This window comes from Pleurodeles waltl, chromosome 3_1, assembly GCF_031143425.1.
Source record: "Pleurodeles waltl isolate 20211129_DDA chromosome 3_1, aPleWal1.hap1.20221129, whole genome shotgun sequence".
NCBI lineage: Eukaryota > Metazoa > Chordata > Amphibia > Caudata > Salamandridae > Pleurodeles > Pleurodeles waltl.
Genome location: NC_090440.1, coordinates 1,593,358,079 through 1,593,370,374, shown reverse-complemented (window position 1 = coordinate 1,593,370,374; position 12,296 = coordinate 1,593,358,079). Strand labels below are relative to the sequence as shown.

At 40.8% G+C, this 12,296-nt stretch overlaps 1 protein-coding gene across 3 annotated transcripts in view; it reads right to left on the bottom strand.

Annotated features, from left to right (window-relative positions):
* Window positions 1-12,296, bottom strand: part of MMADHC (metabolism of cobalamin associated D) — a 78,338-nt gene that overhangs the window by 49,885 nt on the left and 16,157 nt on the right. For all 3 annotated transcript variants that reach the window (XM_069225217.1, XM_069225219.1, XM_069225218.1), the window contains exons 2-4: window positions 11,016-11,057; window positions 10,331-10,475; window positions 4,830-5,047 (exon numbers count right to left, since the gene is read on the bottom strand). In XM_069225217.1, the coding sequence (XP_069081318.1) occupies window positions 4,830-5,047; window positions 10,331-10,475; window positions 11,016-11,024 (372 nt within the window). In that variant the 5' untranslated portion in view covers window positions 11,025-11,057. The remainder of the gene's footprint in view (window positions 1-4,829; window positions 5,048-10,330; window positions 10,476-11,015; window positions 11,058-12,296) is intronic.

Here is a 12,296-nt window from a genome sequence, read left to right as displayed (position 1 = left end):
TGGGGGAACCAATGTTTGATCCTACTTTAATACACCATCAAAACTCGACTGAATGGTTCCCGTCTGAACATGTATTTCGCTTCATTTAAGACATTCTTTGGACAAATCTACGAGGAACAAACTGCGTTCTGAATGTCCCCGTCCTTCCCTCCCTCATATCACTTCCACTCCCGTTATTGACCCTAATATGGTATTGTTTTTCTCCAAATATGGTAAAGACCCTAAAAAAGGGGTTGATAGGGCGTGGTCCGTTTGCCAGGACATACTTTTAGACCTGGTTGGTCCTCTGACCAGAATTCTTGATTTGGCTGAAGAGGCCAGGTTGGAAGGCTCACAAATTGACCCAGTTACCCTTTCTAACTGGGCCCAACGGGCAGTATGCATTTTGGGCAATGCGAACACTGCTATTTCCCAGGAGAGACGAAAGAGTATTTTGCTAAAAATTGATCCTAAGTTGGGCAGCCTTTTCTTCCAGAGAAGAAGAACAGCAAGCTAATGATCTTCTTTTTGGGGACTCGTTTATAAAAGAACTCAGTAAATACGTTTCTACCTTCGCAACTCTGGATAAGGCTCCGGTCTCATTGAAGATTTTCAACTCCAGGCTTTTTGGCAGGGTCGGTAAAGGGAGGAGCCGGTTAACCGGACACTTCGCCTCCCGTGGTGGCAGTTCCCTCAGAGGCTCCTTGTTCTACTCCCCTGACTTCAGACCTCAGTTCTACCCTCAAAGAGGGAGAGGGTTCAGGAGCAGAGGCTTCCGGCAAAGAGGAGGACAAGTCTCAGGTAAGAAATTTAGATTTTGGCCCTCTTCCGGTTGGAGGTCGTTTGGTGCATTTTCTTTCAAATTGGTACCAAATTAATGCGGATCCATGGGTTCTTCAGACCATTCAAGGGAATTGCATAGACCTGTATCAAGTTCCCCGCCAATCTCGTCCTGCTACCCCATTAACGTTTTCCCAGGAACAATCACGTTTAATGAAACTGGAGATTCTGTCTTTAATTTCAAAGAACGTAATAGAGGAAACATGCTTTCACCCCTCGGGTTTTCTCAGCACTATTTTCCTGGTCCAAAAGAAAAACAAAAAGTTTCGTCCAGTGATAAATCTGAAATCGTTCAACAACTATGTCGTTTACAATCATTTCAAAATGGAAATATTCTCCATCTCAGAGACATTTTGATGGAAGGCGATTGGTTTGTTCGTCTAGATCTCCAGGACGCTGATTTCGCGATTCCTGTCCATCCTTTTTACAGGAAATTCCTGCAATTTCAATGGAAACGCTCAATCTTCCAGTTCACAACTCTTCCTTCCGGCCTCGCTTCCGCTCCTTGGTGTTTCACAGAGGTGATGAAGCCGGTGGTAGCTCATTTAAGAGCCCAGGGAATAAGATTGATCATCTATCTAGATGATTTTCTCATTATAGCTCAGAACAAGGACACCTTGTTAGAGCATTTACACATTTGCCTTCATCTCATGCAGTCCCTAGGTTTGCTTGTAAACATGGAAAAGCCTTCTCTTGTTCTTCATTTCAAGTGGAATTTTTGAAGTTTCTTATAGACTCCAAAACAACATCCCAGTCTCTACCCCAACAAAAAGTGAGTCGTATAAAACACAAACTTCAGCAAGTCCTCACTCTTTCAGCTCTCTCTCTTCGATCTCTGGCAAGAATTGTAGGCCTCCTGGCCTCTTCCATTCAGGCCAGATTTCCAGGTCCATTACACTACAGAGCCCTTCAGAGGTTGAAGATTCATTATTTTCGCAAAGATCTTTGTTATTCGGATATGATTCAGTTGGATCAGGACTCTCGGGCAGAGTTACAGTGATGGCTCGAACATTTGGAGACATGGAACGGAAGAGCAATTTTCTCTTCGGCCCCAGATCTAGTATTAGAATCCGATGCAAGTCGGACAGGTTGGGGCGCAAGATGTGCAAACGTCTCGACTGGGGGGTATGGTCAGTGAAGGAGTCTGCACTGCACATCAGTTGTTTAGAGATGCTTGCAGGCTCCTTTGCACTGAAGGCTTTCGCAAAGGACAAGGTAAGTTGCTCTATTCTTTTAAAGATGGACAATATTTCCGCAGTAAAATATATCAATCATCTTGGAGGAACGAAATCCAAACCTCTTGTGGATCTAGCCAAAAGCTTTTGGGAGTTTTGCCTTCTTCGGAAGTTGTCGGTCAGGGCACAATATCTACCAGGCAAAATGAACACAATAGCGGATTGGTGTTCACGGCATCTGAAAGATTCTAGCGATTTGCGTCTTCATCCTTTTGTATTCAACAAACTTTCTTCGAAATTCGGTGCCATGATGGTAGATCTGTTCGCCTCTCGACTGAATTCTCACCTTCCAAAGTTTTACAGTTGGAGACCAGATCCACAAGCTCCTGCTACAGACGCTTTTCTCCAGGATTAGTCTTTTCATCTCAATTATGCCTTTCCTCCTTTCATGATGATAGTCAGGGTCTTGGCCCAGGTTCGTTGTCAACGAGCCTCTCTGGTGCTGGTGACTCCCTTTTGGCAAACCCAGCCTTGGTTCCCTTCGGTTCTGGAGTTGTCAATCAACCTTCAGGTTCTGATTCCAACCTTTCCCGAGCTCCTTCTCGATCCGGAGGGCTGTCCTCACGATATGATTCTCAACCATACTTTAACTCTGGTAGCATGGAAGATTTCGGGTCAGCCTGGAGAACCCCTGGTATTTTGGAGGAAGCTGCCCAGTACACCCGCCACTCTTGGGTTCCAGGATCGACTAAGGCTTACAACTCCGCCTGGTTGGTCTGGAGTAGCTGGTGATTGGACAGGAATTCAGATCCCTTTTCAGCCGATGTGACTTTAGTCATTAATTTTTTAGCTTCTCTAGCCTCCCAGGGAAAGGCATATAGAACAGTGAATACCTATAGATCTGCTATTTCTGCCTAACATATTCAAATAGATGGCAAACCTGTTGGTGAACATCCTTTGGTGTGCCGCCTTTTGAAGGGAGTAAGATTTTCCATTCCTCCTGCTTCTAGATATAATCAGTTATGGGATGTAAATTTGGTTTTAAATTTGTTTAATTCTTGGCTCGATAACAAATTTCTCTCTCTGAAATGCCTTTCAGCAAAGTTAACAATGTTGCTATGCTTGGTTTCTCTGAAACGTGTTTCCAATGTTGGATCTTTAGATGTATCCTCCGTCCAGTTCTCTCCTACTGTGTCGTTTAGGGTTCATAGAAGGACAAAAACTAATATTTCTGTGATTCAATGCCCATATTTTCCTTCACATCCTAAACTCTGTGTTGGTAACTGTTTAAAAGTTTACATTGCAAAAACTGCAGATTTAAGAACGTCCTCCTCTCCCCAGTTGCTGATTTCCTTTTTCAAACCTCATAAACCTGTCTTTTCCCCTACCCTTGCTCGTTGGGTTAAGAGGGTTATAACCCTCACGGGAATTGACACCGGTTCCTTTGGGGCTCATTTCGCCAGGGGTGCTATGGCTTCTAAGGCCCTCTGGGCCGGAGCTCGTTTGGAGGACATTCTTAGATCAGCAGATTGGTCTAATCTTTCCACAGTTAGAACTTTTTATTGTAAACCAATTTCTTCTGTTGCCGCTTCTGTTATTAACATGCTTTAAACAAGCATAATAGGAGCCTTCGGTCTTGTAATAAAATTCAGATTTTCCTAGCTTTAGTGAAGGAAAGTCTAGATTTTATTAAAGACACGGAGGCGAGTATTATCCCACCGCTTTTATTAACCCTCCCATTTCTATTTCAGTGCCGGCTCCCCCTGCACCACTCGCTTCATCTTGAAGATGTTTGTTCTATTTCCAACACCCTTCCTCAGGAAGTCTCTCCATCTGGCTCTCTTCACGATCATCGGTTAATGCTTTCCTGTTGTTATGAGGACAACCCGAATTCGATTCCTCCATCAGCCCTGGACTTTTTCCGCTACTGATGGCTATTTCCATTATTTTGGTTATTATTCCTGCGTTTCATTTCCCTTGACCTGCTCTTGCAAGAAAAGAGGGCTTGTTGCTCGCAGTTAATACAGTTATTGGGATTGCGGGCTTGCTATTGGTTATTTCTTGATGACTATATGTATGACATCTTGTTGTCTTGATTCATGGGATATGTAGTTCTTATGTTAGTGTTTTTTGTCTTGGCTGCTATTGAGATTAAAGCAAGAAAAGGGAAGCATAATACTCGCCTCCGTGTCTTTAATAAAATCTAGACTTTCCTTCACTAAAGCTAGGAAAATCTAAATTGTTGGCCTCTTGTGGTACATTGAGTGAAAACACAGGAGGTTCAATCTAGACAAACTTGGAAACAAAATGTATTAATTATATATCAACATTCTGGTGTAATTTTATTCTGAGGCTCTAACATGCTTTTATGAGACTCTAGAGCATATCAAGTCCCAATCTGAATGATGTGTTTCAAGTGAAAAATAAATTATTTCTGCTGTGTTCCAGTGTTGATCCACTAATAATCCTAATTTGTATGTACCTGATCCTACGGTGAAAAAGTGATAGATGTTATTGCAGCAGGTAGAAGATATTGTCACTGATATATTTTTCATACAACTTCTTCCTTCACCAAGTCAGGAAAACGACAGATCGTTTGGTTGACTGTTTTGAGATTAATCTGTGGTTATCTGATGTCTATCCACAGCGTATCTTGAATGTGATACATCAAACAAAGAGGGAAACATGTTTACACGTTAGAGTTTGCAAAGGGGAGACAACTTTTATAATTGTCTAGTGAAAATTAAGGGTAAAGGGGCAGCAAATCTTTGGTAGCTGGACACTCCCTAACAGTTATCATTGCAAAGCATATTTCAGACAAATGGACTTTCTTACCTGAAACTCATTTACATACTGTGCCATTATGAATTCATGGCGTTCACCTGCTGTAGGTTCAGTTAAAATGTCAGGCAAATATTTATGACCTTGTCTTCTCTTCTGCGAGGCAGTACCATTCACATGTGAGTCAAAACCAACATTACCAGGAAGCTGAAATCTCTGATCTTGAGGACCAAATGGGCCCATAACCTCATCTGGCCAAACTGTTCTTGGACCTAAAAAAACACAACAACAAGCCTTATTGGTATAAACATTGAACAACATTTTTTCCACACAAAACTGCCCAATGAAAATGTTTTTCTTTGTAACCATTACCATTTTCCTAGAGACCTTATAAGAAGTACACATTTACTTACAACATCACATGTGAAATTATGTCTAGTTGACAGATCAGATTCAAAGACATTCATATATCTACCTTACAATTATTCTTACATGATTCTCAAAGTAGGAAAACAACATAATGCATCACCTGGGTGAAAAAAGCTAAAAACTAACCTAAAATAAATTCCATTTCCTTACTATAGAAAGGAGAGGAAATTCCAATTTACAGAGGTTGTTGTGTTACCTTCTTGGGTTAATGTTGGTTCTCCACCTTTAACTTAATTTTAGAATGATTTATATTTTACATTTTACACATTTTAGCTGCCATCACTTTTAGTAGTCTCACTTCACACACTTAGGCTTGCACAATTTTATTACAAGAAAATATTGTATGTGCTGCTTGTTTAAGTTGGCCTTTCTCGACATATAATCAGTACATTCTGTTCAAGGCTAGCAACACAGTACAAGTTACCCCAATGCTTGCGTTCCTCGGTCGGAGACAGCTTCTGACACCTAGACATATCAATGCATCAATGCATCAGGGCTGTCTCTCTCAAACAGTTTCTTTCCTTATATAAACGATGCACTGATCCAGAAGGGAAAGAGGGGAGCTCCAACCGTACTAGGACAAATGGTGTGTTTGACATGCGGCTCTGTTGGTGCTGATCTTCCAGTTTCCCGAAAGTACTGCTATTCATACTACAGGCCGATTCCTGACTCAGTTATCCAGGTATGGAGGCTACACCTATCCTCTTAGATCGAGCAGAGGTATGGCCACTATGCTCTCATTATAGGCTGAGTGATAGGTTGGAATATCTAGAAACCGTTTGCTATGGTTGGCCTCCTCTTTCTTTTCACCATGTTCACAATGCTGGTAATTGTGCTTTGTTTCATCTGCCCAGTTATCGCCACTCACTCTCTCTATGCAAAACTTTGATTGTTTAAAACAAAGTACTGAAAAACAATCTTGTGTCTCACTTGTGTTTCGTCTAGGAATGCATGAGTAATACAATGAAAGGGTAAGATCTGATTCCACTGCTTTCTTGGGAGTCAGAGTTTCACGTTTGGGTTGCCATAATCACCTACCACCCCAGTAAAGTTAGGGACTTGGGTGAGGCACTGTGAGCTAGCTAGGAAATAAGCCAACGGTCTCTGATGGTGTGGAAGGACTCAGTCCCCACATTCTGAAGTTCTGTCGCCCTAATACGCAGTCCTTTTATCTTAGTAGGAACCATATAACAAGGTTTACCTTTTTTTTCTCCAATATTAACTATAAAAACAATTTGTATGTTTCACATGAAGTAAGCTCATAAGGAAGTAAAAACTAATACCCAATGAATAATTGTTCTCGTTTTTGGTCATTCAGCAAAGATCCGTATTTTGCATTTTTAATGTAAAGGCAAGTCAGTAAAATCGTTCAGTATGAATATTCCAGGTATTATTTCCATCTCATAACTTCAGTGAGCAGTATAATATTGCTGCACCTCCTACCAATACAGTTTCAACTTCAGTCAAATTGTCAGTATCACATGGATATTTTAGGCACTGGTTTCCCTAATTCTTATTGTCGGATGAAATGAAAGTCCCATATATCCTAGGTCTCCCACAACCTAACACCCTGCCACATTTAAGAAATAACTACACTGCACAAGTGTAGTGCAGCATAGGCAGGGAATCATCACTCATTTTGCCTCGACAATGACTATCTGAAAAATACAGTAAGGCTTATGCTAACAGTCCCTAACAAGTAGAGACCTACAGATATGTGTGCTGATTACCAAGATCAGTCAGATAGCAAGTGGCAGCATCATTAATTAAAATTCCTGACTCTAACCTTATTATGATTTGGTCGTGTTCAGGGGTGGAAAACAGCGAGGCCGGAATTAACAATTCTGGGCATTATTTCCACTTCTGAATCCAGGCATTATAAGTTGAAGCCCTGGAATATGGAATTACTTGCTTATTTGCATGTGGCTGCTATTTTTGAGGACTTTACTGCTGACGTTTTCCAGGAGCTTTGAGCAGGAGGAAAACGGCAGAAGACCTGCATATGCATTTATAAGGTATATTTTCGCACACAGTAAAATGGGTGCTTCCAGATTTGTGAACAACAGACCACTAAGTGTTTGCTTTAGTGGCGTCCTTCCCTGGGAATACAATTCTGGTGGAAAAATAATTGGAACCTCCATAGTATTCGGTACTGTAATTCTGATCATTACCAAAACAATGCTGCTACTTAAACTATAAATGACGCATTATAGAACAATTATAAGAGTATAATCAATTTAGTTTGGAAAAGACAATTTGAGAGGACAAAACGTTTGACTTCGATCCTGGAAAGAACTTGCAACACTTCTGCACTGTCTTTACACAGACCAGAAAACGTAAAACAAGCACATGAATGAATGTGCATTTTGTAATTATTCGTATATGATGTAAATTATAATTTTTCTCTCTCTGTTACAATCTTCTACTCCAAGTCTTCCATTGTGTGCCAAGCAGCTAAGTCTTTGCCCTTTGTACTGACTACACAGTAAATGCCAAGGGACTGGGCTTGATCCATAGACTTCAAACACACAGCAGTGGCTTGTTCGTAGTCTCTTATCATGTATTTTTTCCTTATGTGTATACTTCAGTATCCACTATAGGCTGGATGGGTCAATTATATGCAAATCCTTTATCTTTAAATGAATAGGTGCTCAGTAGAGACATTCTCACCAGATACATTGAAACATTCTAAGATGTATCCAATGGGATTTGGTCAAATGTATTTCTATTTTCGGTAGGGTACCTCAGTACTTACAGGATTGTATCCAATTTAATTAAACTCAGAAAAAATAGCTTCTGTGTTTCCGTTAGAAAAATCTGCATAGTCACCTGAAGGATTGGTAGGGGTGGTTTCTTTCTGTGTAATGATAGCGCAAACATTGGCACTCTGCCAGTCAACCACTGCTTTTCTATGGAAAGCTAATCCTCTAGGTACCTGCCTAGTTTACACTAAACATTTTGTAGTTTTTTAATAAACAAAAGTTAAATAAAACACTCAGTTGAGTAATCTAACATTCTAGTTTCAATAATAAAACAAATAATGCACTTGCTATTTTTGGGTTTGTATTATAAAAGAAGTCAATATCTTTTTAACTAGATAACTAGATTGCGACTGATTCGGTTCAGAACTTAAAAGTGTGTCACCCAAACATTGCAAGATGTTAAAGAATAACAATGGACAGTCACGGAGGCAGAACTTTCAATACCCAAACATGGTAACAGGAAGGTGACTCATGGGCATTTGGGCAACAGAATGTGAAACTCAAATATAACAGGGAAAGCAGACATTTGTCATAATGAACCACAACACAGAGTGACTAATACATATATAATATCTTGAAACAGAATTTGTAGCACATCAGGTTTAATGATAATTGCAAGGCAAATGAAAAAAAGATATCAGAATTAAATGCATATCACAAAAAATATTGTCAGCTCATCTCCATTCATAGCTAGTCACAGTGCATGAATGTGTCACGGAATCATAATAGATCGATACACACAACAATTGAGCTTTTATGGATGGCAGCTAAGGGGCAACATAAGGGACTGTATGTGCTGTAGCTTAGATTTACACTGACATCTAAAATTACAAAACCATTTTCGTTGCAGTCAAATTTACCTTCAATGTGTTTCTAAGACATACGTAGATATTGCTCCCATAATTACTTTAATTCAGAAAGTTGTATGGAGTTTTTCTTCGAGTAGATCTATTATGAGGCACAGCAGAACCGATCTCCCAGCATGAAAAGAAATCATAAATGATTAGCTTATCAACGTAGAGAGACATCTTGCTACTAACGTACAAGAAAAATGCCTCCCAAGGGAAAGAAGCATGAAAGGTGAGGTGTTAAAATCTATTGGTGAACAATTGTTAGAGAGGAGTAACATATTCCAGTGTAGAGGAGATGTTAATAATGCACTTCCTGTAACTGGCAAACCATAGGGAAGGCTAATAAGTAACCAGGTCAAATTTTAGTATGGCATACAGACCTGGTTGTGTTGAGGAAACGATAACGAAGCAGCTCACAGAATAGCAGACCCTACAGTGTATGTGTCTGTGGGTTCATCTGATGGCGACGGTTTTGCGTTTTACAAAAACAGGTGTTAAAGGGAAAAGGTAGTCAACCTCGGTCAGCAAAGTCTTTTGAGGGGATATGGTTACTGTTAGAAGATTGGCAGGTTATCTCATCCAAGGCTCTTTCAAGCCTCAAACAGAGACGATGAGGCAAGCAGGGCAGTCATAAATCTCTCCTCACTTTATCTAGACGCTGAGGGGTCAGCCTGGGAAAAGAGGGTCAGTATAATTAGAGGCCGTCAATCAATAGCACGGAGTTGAATTTGGTTACACTTGTCGTGGGCAAGGTGATGAGGCTGGTAATCACATACCTTGGAAACGGTTTGGGAAGTGGGACAGGAGCAGGGAACTCAAGCACAAAGAAACACGAAAAGAAATAAAAGTCGACCTAAGCCTAGTCCTGTAACAAAGGCAGAAGGCAAGGGAGAAACACAAATTACAATTTTGCTCTAAAACTCCGACCCTGCTACATAATCATCCTCAGATTAAATATGAAGGATACACTTCGGGTGTATGTGGAAAACGGCTCAGAAAGACCCGGATAACAAGTAGGTTACTATGTCTGCGTTATGGAATTATTGTGTTCGGAGCAAGCTGCAGCTGGGAAAGTTACTGGCCTTGGACGTCCCACCCCTGTTGTGAAAAATATTTTGTGTCTGATTGACAACAAACTTCTGTGCCACAACTAGGATCAGATTCCAAAATCAATGGGTCTCTTGACAAAAGAATAGGACAAAGAAGAACTGCTTCATTTGTTTTGTATAACTTGTTTTAAGTACCAAAACAACCTCTGCCACCATGCTTGTGGTATCCCTCTGCTGCTGAAGATTTCACCATTGCTTTTTTGATGGGGGGCCAATGCTCTAGATGCCTACATATTTTACACCAAACATTTTGTATTGTTTCAATAAACAACAGTACAAACGTTAAATTAAACACTGGACTGAGAAACAGAGATATTCTAGTTTCAATAATAAAACAAATAATACACTCGCAGTTTTTGAGGTTATATTATAAAGAAGTCAATATCTTTTCAAAATTCCCTTACTTATATCAGGTGGAATGGTCACAACATGGGGCTCATCGGAGCCTGAAGATCCTGCTGTAGAAAATGAACGGGTAGTTCCTAGTTTTCTAACTAGGGAGTAGACCCCTGGGAGGTATGTCACCAGCCTGGCTCTATTACAGAGCACCTGGAAAAAGAGACGAAAGTGGATATAGTTTGTTTGTTATGGTTACTATTTGTGAAAACAAATCACTGGCAAAACCAATAGTTTTGTCTTTTTTTATAGTACATGTTGAGACTTAAAACACTACAGGCACGGATAGGGAACGTACACATAGCTGCATTACAGCATTACAGCTGTACACATGAAATACTCAATCAAACATGCTCACACAGGCAAACATAGAAGTACACGTCTATACACACATCTTCAAATTTTATTTCACAACAAAGAAGCTAACATAATTTTCTCAAAGCTATTCAGCCAACAGCAACACTTTTAAGTAATGACAAATATGTCATTTGAAAATGAATGACATAGTAAAAGCAATATGTTTCCCTGCTCGGCTAGCATCATTTTAATGGCATTGCCATTTTCTCTTGTGGAACTGCCTATTGGAAGTAAGCCGTCTAAACTAAATCACGAACATATATACATGCAAGAACAAACCTAAAATATTGTGGAATAACAGTGCTTGTCCATGAAGCTACTTTGTAATTTACTCACACTGGCCATCCTCAGGGGCTACTTCTACTGAAACGGGGTGTTCTGAAACAAAGAAGAAAAAGGTTTTATAAATGGACATTATCTGTTTTATACGCTATTGTATAAAGTCGATAAATGCATTTTAATTGCATAGTTCGAAAAGTCTTCAGTTCTACACTACTTAAAAATTAAGGTACTCAAACTTTAAATATGTATTTGACCCTCCCTTTTATGTTAGCTGTATTAGTGGTATTTTTAACACGGAAGACACACACTAAGGCCCATATTTATACTTTTTGACACACAACTGCGCCAACGCAGTTGTGCGTCAAAAATTTTACCGCCGGCTAACGCCATTCCAACGCGCCATGAGGACGCCTTATTTATGGAAGGACGTTAGCCGGCGCTGCGGACTGGTGTGCGTAAAAAAAAAAATGACTCACACCAGGCAGCGCCGGCGTATGGGAAAATGGGGGTTGTGCGTCAAAAAATGGGGCAAGTCAGGTCTGAGGCAAAATTCAGGTCTCAAACCGGATTTGCGCCATTTTTTTTTTACGCCCAACCTCCATTGACATGACTCCTGTCTTAGCAAAGACAGGAGTCATGCCCCCTTGCCCAGTGGCCATGCCCAGGGAACTTATGTCCCCTGGGCATGGTCATTGGGCATAGTGGCATGTAGGGGGGTCCAAATCAGGCCCCCCTATGCCACAAAAAAAAAAAAAAACTAAAAAAAATACTTACTCCAACTTACCTCAACTTCCCTGGGATGGGTCCCTCCATCCTTGGGTGTCCTCCTGGGGTGGGAAAGGCTGGCAGGAGGTGTCCCTGGGGGCATGGGAGGGCACCTCTGGGCTCCTTCTGAGCCCACAGGTCCCTTAACACCTGCCCTGACCCAGGTGTTAAAAAACGGCGCCCATCAGGCTGTGCGCCGTTTTTTAAGGCCTGCCCCCTCCTGAGCGTCAAAATGACGTCAGAGTATAAATATGGGGCACAGGCCTTAAAGTCATTTTTTGGAAGGGAACGCCTACCTTGCATATAATTAACGCAAGGCTGGTTCCCCCTTCCAAAAAATTACGCACATGGTGGAATTTTGACGCCTGCGGGGTCGGACGTCAAAGTATAAATATGGGGCAGGGTTTGCGCCGATTGTGCGTCAAAAATTTTGACGCACATTTGGCGCAAACAGAGTATAAATATGCCCCTAAGCTTCCTAGTTTCTTCCTGTTACTTTGCATGCATTTAACTTTTACATAAGCATAAACTTAACAACAGCATACTCGCATCCCATTATTTCCTGCACAG